The sequence below is a fragment of the Podarcis muralis genome, chromosome 1 (genome assembly GCF_964188315.1).
Source record: "Podarcis muralis chromosome 1, rPodMur119.hap1.1, whole genome shotgun sequence".
Classification (NCBI taxonomy): domain Eukaryota; kingdom Metazoa; phylum Chordata; class Lepidosauria; order Squamata; family Lacertidae; genus Podarcis; species Podarcis muralis.
Genome location: NC_135655.1, coordinates 61,625,401 through 61,642,856, shown reverse-complemented (window position 1 = coordinate 61,642,856; position 17,456 = coordinate 61,625,401). Strand labels below are relative to the sequence as shown.

The window sequence follows — 17,456 nt, the reverse complement described above, 5'->3', positions numbered from 1 at the left end:
AGCTTACAGTACCAATAGGATCCATACTGGCACAAGAAATGACAAGTTCTAGGCAAGGGATCTCTCTCTCTCTCTCTCTCTCTCTCTCTCTCTCTCTGTGTGTGTGTGTGTGTGTGTGTGTGTGTGTTGCAGCTTTTGCACCTGGGTCAGATATGCTGAACAGCATTCCCTGCCCCTTCATAATATGTAGCCTTGAAATGGATCAGAAAAATTTAGTGACTCAATGGCCACTTTTCAGCCTTTTGCCTTTTTCAGCCTGAGGGTGACATACCCTCATAGACAAGCTTCTGGGAGCCGACTGCCAAGTGATGGGCAGGGGCCAGAGGCAAAAGTGGTTGGAACAAAGGATGTGACTCTAATCCTTATACTTTATCTAGACTCCAGAGAACAATTCAGGTATGTAGAATTGTCATGGAGTTGGGACTGGAGAGTAATATATTATTGCAAAAAGAAAAAAGGAAAAGAAACTTGCCAGCTAAGATAGTTCATAATCTTTCTGAGATCATAGTTCATACATTTTGTCCTGAGTTTGTTAAACATTTTAAAAAATTCTCTGCTAATGTCAATTCAGATAAAGGATATTATTATAGTACCCATGTACCCATGTTGCATTGGGTGAGACTTCGGTAAGAGAGTCCTATGTAAAAGGAGAGCAACTCTCCTTTTGCTAGAGGGTAGAAGAAATAGGGGGTGACAAAACATGAAGTAGTACAATTGTTTTAACTTGTTGGGGTAGGGTGTGTGGAAGGGAGCCTTATCTTTACACACACAAACACACACACACACAACCATAGTGGAAATTCCCCCCAGTGGCACAAATAGGGGCATTTTTCAGAGTGTCTAGTTTTATGGATTGGGGGCAGGGCAACCTATTTGCAGTGGGATAGTGAAGAGAAATCCCTCATGTGCAGTCTTCCCAGTAAGCATCAACTCCATGGCTAGGCCAATAATTAATTAAAGACAATTCATAGCTGCATACTGCACACTGAGCGAACATCTCATTCCGCCTTAAAGCTGCAGTCCTGTGCACACATACATAAGGCATGCCACTTGCTGGAGAGTGGGCTGTATGAAACTATGGGGACAACAGGATTTTATATTTATTTGTGGCACATAGAAACTAGTAAGAGACTGTGCCCCCTCCTTCTCAACAATGGACCTGCCATTAGTAAGCATACCTGGGAACCAAAGGACACAGAAGAGATAGGATGGCTGTCACCCATTGCCAAAAATCTCTTATCTCCTTATGCATACTTTCTAAGAGAAACACACACCGACTCCTACAGCGTTGCCCAAGACAGATATTGTCAATGTAATATGCATTTCAACCTATAAATGATATGTAAATTTGACACCGAGAAAAGCCCATGATTTGGTAACTGGATGGATAATCCCTTGAAGTTGTGATATTTACAAGGCAAGACATACACTGAAGGTTAAGCTGCTTCTTATCAAAAGTGACAGGATTCATGAGCACTGAGACTCTGAATTCTGTGTCACTTTTTTAAAAAGCACATGTACGCATTAAAAAAACCAACTCCTGAGTCATATACACTGATGGAAAGGAAAAGCTCGCGCAATTACAGCTGGGGCTAGTTAGCTTTTAATAGGAAGACAAAGTCAAGGACTACATACATAACAATGCCTGTCATCATGAAAGTGTTCTGTGATATAATTCCATTGCAGAAGGTATAATTCTGGCTCAAACCACGATTCCCTGACAACCTATTTCACAGTAGCGAGTTTTCAAGGGTTTTGTAATCATGGATAATGTACAGATTTACAATGATGAGGTGTCCATGAGCAGAACAGCAGGATTATGACCCATTATTTCCCCTCAGACACATTCATGGCATGTACCAGTATGAGCAGTATCTCTGAAAGAGATAATATTTTTTGGTGAATGACGTTAAGTAAACATGTTGAGTATATTAAAACCCACCTGTTAGTGATTGCTAACAAGGCTGTGACCAGAAAATGTTGCTAAGAAGAAATTTAAAGTAAATTTAGGAGCCCCTCCTTTGGTAAGACACCTGAGGAATTCCAAGGGGAGCAACGTTTCGGAGTCATGATGCTGGACTAGCAGCTCTTATGCTTTTAATGAGGTGCCTTTGGATAACCTTGTTCTCATCCCGAAATAAGTATTAATAGCAGAGTGTCATTAATAGCAGAGTTCATGTCCATGATTCCATTGAGGGGAAAAAGGGGTCTCTGATAACATACACAGTAAAAGCAGGAAGAGGAAGAAGGATCACTGGCCATGTGAGCTGCTGGCTACACCACTCAGCATTATTGTAAAGGAGGAAACACATGTAATGATATGCACGCATGGAGCTTCTCCATGTGAGCAGGTTCTTGCCTGCATGGAGGAGTCTCATGTGTGTAAGCTACTTTTCCACAAATGCCGAATGTTCAGGCCCCATAGTAGCCAGTCAGTGCATCAGAGCTAGGGCTGTCCTGAATTGACAAGGATCATTTCTCAGCCATTAGAAATTACAGTGGTACCTTGGTATGCAGACATCTTGGTTTGCAAACATTTGGGATTACAAACATGTCAAACCCAGAAGTGCGTGTCCCGATTTGCAACCTTTTTTTGGATTACAACCCTTTATTTTATTTTATTGGGATTATGAACAAAAAAAAATTGGAGGCCCCATTGGCGAAAGCACACCTTAGTTAACAACCTGTTTTTGTTTACAAACAGACCTCCGGAATGGATTATGGTTGTAAACCAAGGTACCACTGTACCTTATTCAGTTACACCAGCCCTGCGAATCTTTTCCCCACTCATAAGGTAAAGATAAAGGTACCTCTGCCCATACAGGCCAGTCGTGTCCGACTCTGGGGTTGCGTGCTCATCTCGCTCTAGAGGCCGTGAGCCAGCGCCGTCTGAAGACACTTCCGGGTCACGTGGCCAGCGTGGCGAAGCTGCTTTGGCAAGCCAGCACCAGCGCAGCACACGGAAATGCCGTTTACCTTCCCACTATAATACGGTCCCTATTTATCTACTTGCACTTAAGAGTCCTTTCGAACTGCTAGGTGGGCAGGAGCTGGGACCGAGCAGCGGGAGCGCACCCCGCCGCGGGGATTCGAACCGCCGACCATACGATCGGCAAGTCCTAGGCACTGAGGTTTTACCCACAGCGCCACCCGCGTCCCTCATATGTTCACTTAAAACAATGGAGTGTACATATTTGCACATCCCTACAGTGAAATCTGAATGACCCAAGTTAGTAAGCAAAGGGGTGGGTGGGTGTACAACACCATGAAATTCCCTGACTGTCCAGCCTGGAGTTGTAATGTGCATACTCAACTTGAGAAAATAAGTGGGACTTGTCTATACTCCATGAAAAAATCCTTAAAGTTATTTATTTAGTAGTGCTACAACAGAGGATTACTGACACAGTGATGGCAATTGCTGGTATGTTTGGGGATTATATGCAGCTGCTATTACACCATCACCACTAAGGCACCAATGGTTGCTACTATATGTTACTGGATTAGTGAAGCATTTAAAATTATTGCAAGTCTTCTGCACTGCCGCTTGATTCAAATTATGCTTTGCATTACTGCATTTCAGTAATAACCAAGTCCTAAGAATGCAATGGGATAAAATTTCAGTCATGACCAATTTGTCTCATTGCTTTCAGCTGCAATTAGTGGCAACTGGCCTTTGCAGGAATAGGAATTATATCAGTAAGCTCTGTTGAACGGTATATTAATTACAGGCAGTATCAATAAACTGCATACCAAATAGGAGAGATTATGTACTATAACAGTTAACGATGCAGATGAGGCTTCTATAAGAGCAAATATCCCAAATCTTCTTCAGCAACAAGAAAAATAGTAAAAAGTAACTTCAGTGACAGCAAAGATAGGCTTAGCATTACCTTCAAAATTCATCCTAATCTTTCAATGAATTTAAAATCCTTCTTAGTTCCAGTTTGATGGACTTTCAGGACACACTCTCATTTTTAAAAAAGAAGAAAAAAGATACCTTGGTGCTTGTCACTTGAAATGGAATTTTTGAACCATTTGTAACTGGGGATGTCTGTCTCTCAGTCGGTCTTGAAGGGATTATATTTGTAGTGGGAGGCTGATTGTGCAAAACTGAAGACAGGCAGAGTTGTACGGTCTCCTTCAGAGCCTTCAGCTGTGACTCCTGAGGGGGGGAAATGTCATTCGATCTTAACAAGAGATTACAGAGGATCATATGTTACTCTGCACTTTTTATGTTCACACTCTTTACAATTTTCAGCAACTAAAAAAACTGAATGAAAACCAATGTATGATTGAGCACACAAATGAAAATAGGAACCAGGCATGTGACACAATGGCTAAGTGTACTATTCCATTTTTTTCCCATAGGAAAGAGGCATTTCTGTTTGGGAACTCCTAGCTTGTTTCTCACCTCAGCTATCTGTGGTTCACACACCGGAAAGAGGACAGGATGGCAGTGGATTCCCTGCCCTTGTGCTTCTTCCAGCCTTGGGTCAGCAACTTAGCTTTGGCCATAAAAAAAACACAGTTTCCAGGCGGTATGAACTGGTCCAGAATGCCTTGGAAGGTGGTGGGCTCTTCTGTGTTAGATTTCATAAAGCAGCTGCTAGGGGGCCACATATAATGGATGCATATAACTGGATTTCTGACATTATCAGGGAATACTATGCTTCTAAGGGGAACGTGAGAGGTTCCAATAATCCAATGCACTGCTAACCCTACACGTTTCCTCACTGCTGCTTGTACAACAACCCTCAGGATGTTGTGACGGTGATGTGGGAGTAAGGAGTATAAACAAGCCCCCCATGGGAAGACTCAAGCCCCTATCTTCTGTCTCCCATTACAGTGTTCATTCCAACTGGACTACCAGATGGACTTTGGTGCTGATCCACGTGAGCATTTTGTTCTGGTTTTCACCCTTTCCTTGGGTATGTAGTCTGCCTCTTGCAAAAAAAGTTTGTTTTCCTCACCTGGGCACCAGGACATTTGTGCTAATTTCTGAAAAGTAACTATGTGGGGAATATTAGGTACTGGAGAGCACATCAGCTATGTGACATGTGCACTGGATTATTGGTGCCTTCCCCGCATGTGAAAGCATTATCAACAAGACACATCCACCAGTGACTATTGGCGCATTTGCTGGGGTTTCTGGGGATTTCATTATGGTGTTGCCTCTGCTGCTGGTGGAACAAAGAACCGCCTCACATTATGCTGGCACCAGCCCAGGCATAGTAGCCACCTAGCTAGATGAGATTGCTTTATATTTTACAACACATTCCTGTCTCAAGAAAAATTTCACACAACACACATTTTCTCTCTGTAATGATGCTCTGTGCTATAGTTCTTACAAAATCACATCTTTTGGGTCCCAGCTGTATTTGAAGTTGTAAAAGTCATAATGATGCTCTTGCCCCTTACTGTTGAGAGAGAGAGGAAAGAGAGATGGCTCTTCTTCATCATCTTCAATGAACAAATGCCTGTACTTAGACTGTCATACTGCAAGAACTTCCCTCCTCTCCAGGGGGAATACTCATTATGCATACAATCAAATATATGTCTACATTTTTACAAGAATAAGATGCTACGTTGTCATATTAGACTGCAATCACTGTCTATTAACAGAGGTGAAAGATGTGCTCAGAAGACTTCTTACTTTGTCAAGAGCTGCTTTCTCCAATTCTTCTTTTGCAATTGCTAGTTTTTGTTCCAAGTCTGTAAGCTGCTGTGCCTGTGGGAAATTTAAAAACAAATTAGCTGGTATAAATTATAACCCTATTTCGTCTAACATTTCTGTGAGGAGGGTGCGAGAGTTTCACTTTGGGAGGTAAGAAAAATAGATGAAATAAAAAACCCCATCTTGTCAATATAACAGATTCTCTGGGGAATATTACAGTTGATAAATTGAAGGAGGCCTTTGGTGTGGGAACATTTTATTACAGTATCTAAATCCAGCCTTGTTCAGATGAATGTTTTGTCATTGATTTGAAGGGGAGGGGGGGAATCTCATCTTGTGCTAAAATATTTACAATCCCCATCAAAGCATAAGCATTTCATACACAGTTGGTAAATAAATACTGCATTGTATGTTTCTAAGATGCTTAGGATAGAACTACATGTTGCAAACATGTGGGAAAAGCTAAATTTTACTTCTTCTAGTGGAGGAAATCATCTTTAGGATAGGTAATGTGGAGCAGAAAAGCCAAGAGGAGTGTTTCCTTAATTTTTTCTACTCTTGTCATATCCCTATGCAAATTGCTTTGCCTCCTTACATTTCTTTCATCTCACATGCATGTTTGCATCTCCAAACATGTTGGCTCATGTAGATAGAAAACCTAACTGAGGGATGAACATGATTAAAAGTAGGAAAAGTACTTCCTTTTGACCCCTTCTAAGACTGCTTTTCTGTATAGGGTAGTGTGAAAAATGTGCTCCTAACTGCTCCTATTTATTTCATCCTAGATTTTTCTCGAACCACTAGATAGAAGATTTGTAGCTTAGGCACTGCTTAGATTCTTCAACTTAAGGAACCAGCTATTTTTTTCAAAGGTGTTCCACTTCCTTGCTTCCTTTCTGATAGACCTCAAAGTACTAAGCTACAAGCCTTGTTTCACCTCTGGCCAATTGTTTTAGAATAGACTTGTGGAGACTCGTTCTCCATAGAAGGATTCATTATGGCAAAGCAGACTAGCACTGTACCAGTGCAGTCATCTGCAGGGAACTCAACAACCCCTTGGTATTTGAAATAATGGACAAGGCGGTTGGAGGATGGATGGCGGCTAATGGATTGAGGTTGAATCCTGACAAGACAGAAGTACTGTTCTTGGGGGACAGGGGGTGGGCTGGTGTGGAGGACTCCCTGGTCCTGAATGGGGTAACTGTGCCCCTGAAGGACCAGGTGCGCAGCCTGGGAGTCATTTTGGACTCACAGCTGTCCATGGAGGCGCAGGTCAATTTTGTATCCAGGGCAGCTGTCTACCAGCTCCACCTGGGATGCAGGCTGAGACCCTACCTACCAACGAACTGTCTCGCCAGAGTGGTGCATGCTCTACTTATCTCCTGCTTGGACTACTGCAATGCGCTCTACGTGGGGCTACCTTTGAAGGTGATCCGGAAACTACAACTAATCCAGAATGCGGCAGCTAGACTGGTGACTGGGGGTGGCCGCTGAGACCATATAACACCAGTCCTGAAAGACCTACATTGGCTCCCAGTACATTTCCAAGCACAATTCAAAGTGTTGGTGTTGACCTTTAAAGCCCTAAATGGCCTCGGCCCAGTATACCTGAAGGAACGTCTCCACCCAATCGTTCTGCCCGGACACTGAGGTTCAGCGCCGAGGGCCTTCTGGCAGTTCCCTCACTGCGGGAAGCCAAGTTACAGGGAATCAGGCAGAGGGCCTTTTCGGTAGTGACGCCTGCCCTGTGGAACTCCCTCCCATCAGATGTCAAAGAGATAAACAACTACCTGACATTTAGAAGACATCTGAAGGCAGCCCTGTTCAGGGAAGTTTTTAATGCATGTCATTTTAATGTATTTTTAATCTTTGTTGGAAGCCACCCAGAGTGGCTGGAGAGACTCAGCCAAATGGGCGGGGTACAAATGATAAATTATTATTATTATTATTATTATTATTATTATTATTATTATTATTACAGTGGAATATGTCAGAAATTATGAATGGTGTGGGAGATGGGCTTGTGCCAATGAGTGTCACAGCACCATCCAAATATGATCATTCCCCATATTGGAGGGAGTAGAATCAGTGCTTCTTACTGGGGCCCGGAATAATTATTCCTAAAATAGAAACCATGTCTTACAATGAAACTAGCAAAATTATTAGTAGTCTAATTGTTCTATTTGTAAATTTAAATGGCTTTGTGGTTACATCCAGTGTTTATATAGGGAAAAGGAGAAAGAATACTGGACCAGATGGTTATCTCTGCTGTAATACATTTTTATGAGGCATTTAACTTTTTTTTTTTTTTTTTTTTTTTTTTTTTGCACATGAATTGCTCTGCAAGGTTTTAACTCATAAGTCATAAAGGACATCACATTTAGGGCTCTTGGCTAAACATTTCCAAACAGGCAATTGCTAGAGCTTACTGCTAATTTTTCCCAAAGATGCCACCATCCAGATGTCTGACTTTCATATTTCCTTTACAGAACTACAGGAGGAGACACTTCCACCCTCTCAATCATTAATGTGTGGCATTGGCAGGCTGGTAGTTGGCATGAAATGCAAAATAAAAAAAATAAAAAATGGCATGCACTGAATTAAGATATGATACTAAATATATTAAATAGACTCTGAGCAAAAGCAATGTCAAAGTGAATGGGAATTCTTCCACCAATATGAAAAGTAAATTAGGAAGGTTCAGTGAAAAGTTAGATATTTTAGAATCATAGAATTGTAGAGTTGGAAGGGACTACGTTGGTAATCTAGTCCAACCTCCTGTAATGCAGGAATCTCTTGCCCAATGTGGGGTTCAAACCCATGACCCTGAGATTAACAGACTCATACTCTACCAACTAAGCTATAAATCCCAGTGAACTGAATGCAGGATTTCAGTCCACACAAGGACTTGGATAGTCAACTTAACTGTGGAGACTCAAGTCCAAATATCTAATCAACCCCTCTCAGTGGGTGTTCCTGAATCAAGCTAAGTATGTGCAAGTATGTTTTTTGTAGGAGTACCCATGGTGCGATATTTCATCCAAATTTATTACAGTGGGTTACAGATGAAGTTCAGGAGAGAATAGCTTTTGCTGAAAAGAAGAGAGGGGAGAAATATTGTGCTATTTATTCCCCCTCCTCCCAAATAACACCAGGAGTTTTGTGTGCTCCAGAACAAGAACGGAAGAGTTTTCAGCCTTCAAAGAGAAGAGCCCACCTAAAGTGAAATTGACAAAGAAATCATCCTGGCATGCCAGAATGAACACTCTTCCATGAACAGCATGGAAAAGGTCAGAAATGACCCATGCCCGTTCCTGCACAGCATCAATTTACCTTTGCAAAGCAATGTCCTAAGGTTAGGAAAGATCTGATGGACTTTCTAGTTCAGCCTCAGTATCAAATGATCCTAAAACCCTCTGATGGATTCCATTCTTTTCTTGAAAATCCCTCAGTGAGGGAAATTCCAGAATTTCTGAACTATGAAAGGTTGCTTTAGGGTACAGTGAAACTACATAAACCAAATCCATCTCCCTGTAATTTAAATCCAGTTTAATCATCTCTAATTTTGTGAATGAAAAAGCAGCACCTGGAAGAATTTGACACCAAAAGTATTTTCTTGCCATGGCTGCCATTTGCAGTCCTTCCAAGATAGAAAATAATGAGCCCAATAAACATTCTTATTCATATCAGTAAATCCATTAGTGGTTTAGCCAGAACAGTCTTTTAAACAAAATATATGGGCATTGCCCTACCTATCATTTAATCCCATTTCATGAGAAAGAGAGAGGGAGAGGGAGTGTGTGTGTGTGTGTGTGTGTGTGTGTGTGTGTGCATGTATGCACAAGCGTATACATGCATTTTGGTTCAACTGATTGACTTTAATGTCTCAATCTCTTTCACAAATCCTTTCTTCGTTCACAGGCCATTGAATCAATAAGCTGGAAGTATCAATCCTCCTGCCACATAACTTGTATAACAAACTTGCAGTAGAAAGCTGTTTGGTTCAACAGATTGATTGGTCATTTGAATAGAATAGAATAGAATAGAATAGAATAGATTCTTTATTGTCATTACACAAGTGCAACATTGCACAAGTGCAACGAAATTGGATGCCATCCCTTAAAAACAACAAAAGCAAAACAACAACAACAACCAAACAAACCACATTCCAGCCACACCCACACCAACACCCATCAAACTCCCAGGTCACACTATCGAGTTACAGCATTCAAAAAGGCCACAGCTCTTGGATAGAAACTGTTTTTCAGTCTATTTGTCCTTGACTTGATGTTTCTATATCTCCTGCCAGAAGGCAGTAGTGCAAACAGACTGTGTCCCGGGTGAGATGAATCCTGCAGGATGTTGTTTGCTTTCCTAAGACAACGGGAACCGTACAGTTCTTCCAAAGATGGGAGAGGATGACCAATAATCCTTTGGGCTGTGGTTATGACCTTCTGGAGCACCTTCCTCTCCCTAGCTGTACAACTGGAGAACCAAGCACAAATACAGTATGTAAGAATGCTCTCTATGGAGCCTCGGTAGAAGGACACCAGCAGTCTCTCACTCAGATTGTTCTTCTTTAAAAGTCTGAGGAAATAAATTCTCTGCTGGGCCTTCTTCACCAGAGCAGTGGTATTTGCGCTCCAAGTCATGCCCTGATCGATAGTTACTCCCAAAAACCTGAATTCCGCCACCCTCTCCACCCGTTCCCCGTTGATATACAAGGGCTGAATGTCCGCCTTTTTTTTCCTGTAATCCACCACCAATTCCTTGGTCTTAGCCGTATTAAGAGCCAGATTGTTCTCTCCACACCAAACACAGAGCCGCTCCACCTCGTCCCGATAGGCGGACTCATCCCCTCCTGAAATGAGCCCTACCACCGTAGTGTCATCAGCAAACTTGATGATTTTGTTGCTGGAATAGATGGCTGTACAGTCATACGTATAGAGAGCATAGAGCAGGGGACTCAACACACAACCCTGTGGTGAGCCGGTGTTAAGGCTAAGGGCTGTGGACATATGTGACCCTACTCTAACCCTCTGAGAACGTTCTGACAAAAAATCCAAAACCCAGAGACAGGTGGAGTTGGATAGTCCAATCGCCTCTAGCTTGGACACCAGTCTATGGGGGAGGATAGTGTTAAAAGCAGAGCTAAAATCCACAAACAGCAGCCTCACATAACTCCCCGGCTGCTCCAGATGGGACAGAGCAGCATGGAGAGTGGTGGTGATAGCGTCTTCTGTGGATCTATTTGCCCTGTATGCAAACTGGTAGTTGTCAAAAGTTGATGGAAGACAGGAAATAATGTGACGGCGCACCAGTTTCTCAAAACACTTCATGATGATTGGAGTCAGTGCAACTGGTCTGTAGTCATTCAAACTACTGATTGTGGATTTTTTAGGCAGAGGGACAATAGTTGACGACTTCAGGCAGGGTGGGACAATAGACTGGTGTAAGGACTTATTGAAGATCTTAGTAAAGACCCTCGCCAGCTGATCCGCACAGCCCTTCAACACCTTTCCAGTGATGCCATCAGGTCCAGCATTTGGAAGTCAATCATGCTTAAAACCTCTACCTTTTTATTGTTAGATTATTCCTAAATTCCTTTTCAAAGTTGTTAAGGAAAAAGAAATGTTCATAGGTTTCCATTTTGATACGTTATGATGCAAATTTGGACTTTGCATTAAAGATGATGAAACATCTATCACTGTAGCAGATGAAGATTAGCCATGGACTGTGGAGACCCAAGAGAAAACCTGCACTCTCCCCACCATTACTTCTCGCCCTATCCTATCTCACAGGGTTGCTGCAATGATACAATTGGAATGCGGCTAACCTTGAGAACATTGGAAGAAATGTGGGGTTCAAAAAGGGATAAAATCAGTTGTGGGACTTCCGGGATAGCGCGAACGGGGTAATGGCGGATTCCCTCCGAGCTCCGGAGGGAATCGGCTCCGCTAAGGACGGGTCTTGCCGTGCCGGCGACACGGGGACCCTTAGAAACCGCAGGCGCTGAAGCCTGCGGACATGGTGACTCGGTGGGCACCTTAAACGCCCTCCCTGACCCGCGAAGAGCCTTTTTAAAGGCTACGGAGTGGACCGGAGAGTGGCGTGGCGCTGAGAGTCGATCGCTGCCTTGGCGGAGCGAAGCCGCGAGCCATGACCGGAGAGCGCTATCTTTCTTCCTGAAATTTGGACTGAAACAAATAACCCGTGAGTAGAAGGGAATTTTGGCACTAAAAATTTTATACCTAAAATTGAGTACGATCGGGGGTGTGTTAAAAGGAAGTCCGCACCCCCCCCCCCACAGAAAGATCCAAAGCAAGGAGAGGAGCACTAAGGCGGAAAGACTTTGGCGCTTAAATAGATAACTCTCACGAATTGGATTACAAAGTTATTGTGCTGGAGTGGAAAAGAGCAGGATTTCAGAAGTTTTTTCTTTATTTCTTCTCTTGGCAATCCCCCCCCCCCCTTGGACCCGGGAGCGCCCTGCGTGGGAGCCCGAGGAAAAAGAATAAAGAGTTTGACAGCTGTCAAAAGAGCTGTCAAACGAGCGGTAAAGAATTGGAACTGTGTTATTAGTATCTTTTCGGATTAAAAGAGCTACATTAAAATTGAACTTTTTGAAACAAAGTGACTGGGAATAACAAAGTGGCTGGGAACAACAAGTAACGGATTGTTGGAATAGGATCATGATGGAAATCCCCCTGGAGGGAACTAAAGACATTGCAATGGCTGCAGAAGGGAAGCTATGGGCAGAGATTGAAAGGATGTTCTTTCTCGTGGGAACTTTACAAGAGCAAAGTACCACAATAAGTAAACAACTGGAGACTTTCGGTTTGGAACTGAGCAACTCTGCTAATGATACAAAGTTGATGGAAAGAAACTCTGCAGCTGCAGAGGAGGAGATAACTGTGGAACTGGGGGAAAAAGAAGAGGAAGAAGGAGAAGAATTTCAGGTGGAAAAAACCAACCAAAAGCCTGTAACCTCTGGGAACAAAGGAAACAAAGAAAATGACAAGTGGACCATAAATCTGCAAAAGGAGAGAAAGACAAAGGAAGAAGTCCCCGGAATAACTGGAATATTGGACTATATAAGAGTAAACAAGTATGATTGGGACTTTTTCATTAGGTTGGAGTATGAGAGACTGAGTGGTCCTGAGCAGAAACTGATATTCACTGACTTGGAAGGGAAAAAAAAGAAGGGGCTGGTGACAGAACTTCCTCAAGAAGAGAGGGCCAACAAAATGGACTACCAACAAAACTGGTGGAGAGAGACTAACTGGGGCTCAAGAGCCTCCGATGTGAGAAACCCGGGCTAAAGCAGCCAATCTATTGGGACATTGGTTTGGGAAGGGACAGAAACCGGGGCAGGGGAGGAGGGGAGGTTAGAATAGTTAAAATTTGAGATCTAGAACAGTTACAATATGATCTTTGATGTAATATGGGAAGGGAGGAATTCATGGGAGAGAATTTAGGCCGTCCTTAGAGAAAGGAATTATTGTGTAAAATTGGATAAGTTAAATTGGGTCAAGCATAAGTGACAAACTTTAAGAAAAGATAAGAAATATTTAAGGGAGGAGAGCAAATAACTTGCTGAGATAATTAATGAAACTGGAATGTGGGAAGAGGGGTGCGGGGAAGTCAATGAAAGAAGGTAATGAAAGTAAGGCTATGTAATCATGCATGTTTTGTTTTGTCTTTATATGTTTGTCTGTCTTTTAAAAATTTGAAAACTCAATAAAAATTTATATATAAAAAAAAAAATGGAATGCGGCTAACCTTGAGAACATTGGAAGAAATGTGGGGTTCAAAAAGGGATAAAATCAGTTGTGGTGTTCAGCCTTCTAAAATGAATTCTCAAGTGGCCATGGTTGGCATCCCAAAAATGGCGAGTAGAAGGCTGGGGGCCTTTTACAGCCCCCACCCTGGGCCTTTGTGTCCCCAAAATACTTGGACAGCGCTCCAGAACAATCTGTGCTGTGGCTCAGGGGCTGATGTTGGAAAGAAAATCAGTGGAACTGGTGACAGTGTGGTGCTTTCTGCTTGCTTCAGAAGGTAGGACATAGCCCTCCAGGTTGAGGTGGGGAGATCATTATACTTAGGAAATGTAACTGGGAAATGAGGGAGAAACAATCTTGGGTAGTCATTATGAGAGGCATAATGAAAATTAAGAAGTAATAGTAAAGGAGTGTATCACTTCAGTATTGGGAACAAAGGCACAACATCAGAAGTGAACTTTAACAGATTAATGTTGCTTTTTTCAAGTGCCAGTTATGAAAGTCTTAGCAATTGTTTCTCTCTACTGCAGTGCTTTCCAGACTTGCTTCATTTAAGCAACCCTTTTGATATTAAATAATATACCAAGGAATCCCCACACATTTCCCAGCACTTTGCAGAGGACTCTGTCCTGGGAGCACAATAGACCTCACATTTCTTCAAGACAACAGACAGACCTGTTAGGTTTCATCGTTGCACGCAAACAAAAATCCACCGTATGTATATCTGACAAACAAATATGAACATAACATCTTACAAACACAGAACATAAAATGTGATTTAGCATGTAAATGATGTGTATTATATTGAAGGCTACCTACTTATGCAATATATAATATAGAACAGAAACAGAATGAATACATATTGTTTTTCACATGATACACATGAAATTCTAATAGGATTAAAGTTCCATTAATGAAATCCGAACTCTACATCAGCTCCTGTGAACCACAGGTGAAAAAAGCCAATGTTACTCAAAGTTGTCTATATGAGAATTCACATTTAAGAAAACTTAATATCTAATAAACATTCCTAGCATAGCTACTCTTGAATACTATTGATCTAATGGAAGATTTCAAATATTGTCCTGAATAGTAGATCAGTAGAGTGGATCCTAAGGAAAGGGCTCTTAATGACAGTGCAAGATCCTTGCTTAAGAAAAGAGAACTAAAATTCATCAGTGTGCTACTGCTAGCACAAGGTATTGTGCAGTTGCTTGCACAAGGTCATGCACTATAAAGATAGTGTTTGCACTAGGTCCATATTGCACTAAGTTTTCAGGAAGTTCTTCCATTAGTTTGTCGAACAGGACTGTCACCAGAATTTCTGCCAGCCCTAATATTTCTAGAGTAATTTAAAAACATCCTTGGAAGTCTCTTCTGCCCCACCATAGTGAAATGTTTATTTTATTTTAATATTCCCTGCTTCCTAGAGATCACGGTGTATTCCAAGTGGCCTTTCATAGTTAAATTGGATGCTATGTTACCAAATGAAACTTTTTTCAGTATGTTGCGCATAGTTTATATCAGAAGTAATTATATATTAAAAGGATCTTGAATTAATTAATTTCATTGAAATATGAAAAGAAAATGAGACAATATGTAAACACTGAGTATAAGAGGGCCTTCCTAAAAGAACATTCAGTAATTGTAATAATTATCCTTTCAAATGCATATCCTATTTAGTTTCAGAATCTTTCATTTTGCGACTGCAATTGTATACTTGAGAACAATTCATTGTTTCTAATTAAATCATTTTCTTTCTTTTTTCCCTTTTTAAAAAACCTGATCTACTCTCAGGTTACTTTCGGGTATACATGTTTAACGTTTCACTGAAAAATTAAAGACAGATAATAATTGTTTTGCCCAATTATACTGAAGAGTTAAATCCTGGTGACCTGAGAAATAATTATCCATTAAAAGTTTTGGAAATGACAAATGAGACGAAAAATAATGAGCAGTTTACAACTGAAGAAGTTGCTGGCAGAGACTACTGTAGTTCCCTATTATCCCATTCTAGCTAAGACCTCTTCAGGTGTTCAGTCTGAATGCATGAAGGAGCGAGGGAATCATGCTTTGTGGGCCCCACCTCTTCAATGATTCTGCATGCGCCGGGCACATTCCATGGCCAATGAATGATTGACTTGAGCCTTACTCACACATACGGCTTCCAACAAGGGGACAGGAACCCTGGTCAATCACATATGATTCCTCAGCTCGATTTAGCAGCCAGGACTGCATATGTGTAGCCCTGTCAAGTAAGGTGGAATTGAATGAATGAGCTGTCCAGGAGAGGGAAAGGGCTGAAATTAAGTCCCCACTCCCCTTCTAGTTCAGTGAATCGGTGTACTTTCCAGGTTCTCCTACAGGGTGACCAGTGCCAGCCCACCATGTTTTGCTACAAGAGGAAAAACAGAAAAAGGCCGCCCCTCCTCCTCCTCCTCTGCTGTGCGTCTGCTGGGCAGTGGGCAGGCACACAGCAGGGGAGGGAGAGTAAGCAATGGTGACAGCCGAAAAGAGTAGGGCATGCTCCATGGAGGCATGATCTGCTGCCTTTCCCAGCTATCCGGAGCCCACTGCCCTGAGGCAACTGCCTACTCCACCTCATGGGTGGGCCGGCCCCGAGAGCAACATAAATGTGGCCACAGCTTCTGCATGCATAGATGGTAGCATCACAGTCGTGATGTTTAACATTTGATTCAATTGTGGCAGCTTTTCCCTACATGGAGATAATTTTCATTTTGAGGGAAAACATGTACATAGTCACTTGATGTCTGTAGTGTGTTTATTATAATTGTGACGGCATTCTTCAGGAAAAAGCCTGGCCAGATTCTTTTACTCCTGTTATTAATGATGTGTAAATTTATGCTGTAAACTGTCCTGTGATCTTCAGATGGACAGTATATAAATTTAATAAGAAGAATAAGGTCCTAAGTAGATATGTGCCACTAGAATGCTTGCAGATCCTAACACCTCAGGCAGAGAACCTGCCCACACACAAAATATGGATGTAATTCTAATTTGGGCACAAATTCTTACAGACGTGCAGCCCTGCATATGTTGCCTGCCTTGTATGCTCTCTCTACACACCCATGCGTATCTCATGTACACAACAGTTCACCATAGAATTGTAACTACTCTACTCATCCCAGACACCTCTGGAGCAGAAAAACTTTCATAACTATCTTTAGAATTAGAGGTTTCAGAATCCAAACAGATGTTTCTGGAATGGGAAACAATAATTTAGCAGAACACTGGTGGAATTTTTTAAAATAACCTTCAGAACTCACTCTGTGTTTTTGACAAACCACTTCCCAACCAATTTTCTTTGAGCATACATTCATTTCAGACTGAAAATAAAAGTATTTCTCTACATGCCCTAGAGTGTAGGGATCTGGACCAGAGATCTGCAAGACAGTAATAAATATGACGTTACGTTATTTTTCAATTTTACATTATAGCTTTCAGAGTTAAATAGTCAAAACACGGATAAGCAATGTAATTTAAACATTGCTTATTCCTGCATAGACATGCATATGATTGCACTGTAAGTGACTTTATTTCTGTTACTGTTTATATATCTATATCTCTCTTTAAGCATAATTGTCTTTGTACTGCAGCTGTACATTCTATCTTTTCCCAAATTAAAAAATGAATCAACAGTGTGCACTGTTAACGTTCTCTCCGTATTAAAAGTAGCTAATTACATATCCTAGCATATCCTAGCAAAACTGATATTCCAGGGAGAATAGAAGCTATAAACACATTTCAGCAACAAAAAGATTCCTTCACTATTAAAATGTAAAGTACTGTTATCTCCTCAAATTGAAATCCCTATAAAATGCATTTTTATAGTGCCATCAATCTGTCAACAGCTTGCTCTGTGTAAGTAAACTTCGGTTTAATCAACAACACTCGTGGCAAGACACAAATGCCATGATGACTTCAGTTTCTCCTATGCTTGGGGCCTGAAATACTCTCAAACGTTGCAAATGTCAGACTCC

The 17,456-nt window shown here is 41.6% G+C and overlaps 1 protein-coding gene across 3 annotated transcripts in view; it reads right to left on the bottom strand.

Moving 5' to 3' along the window:
• The window catches only part of LUZP2 (leucine zipper protein 2), a 320,774-nt gene that overhangs the window by 52,612 nt on the left and 250,706 nt on the right, over positions 1-17,456 (bottom strand). For 2 of the 3 annotated variants that reach the window (XM_077929673.1, XM_077929685.1), the window contains exons 8-10: positions 16,743-16,859; positions 5,654-5,728; positions 3,998-4,162 (exon numbers count right to left, since the gene is read on the bottom strand). In XM_077929673.1, coding sequence (XP_077785799.1) covers positions 3,998-4,162; positions 5,654-5,728; positions 16,743-16,859 — 357 coding nt within the window. The remainder of the gene's footprint in view (positions 1-3,997; positions 4,163-5,653; positions 5,729-16,742; positions 16,860-17,456) is intronic. The other variant, XM_028729249.2, reaches the window with a different exon arrangement.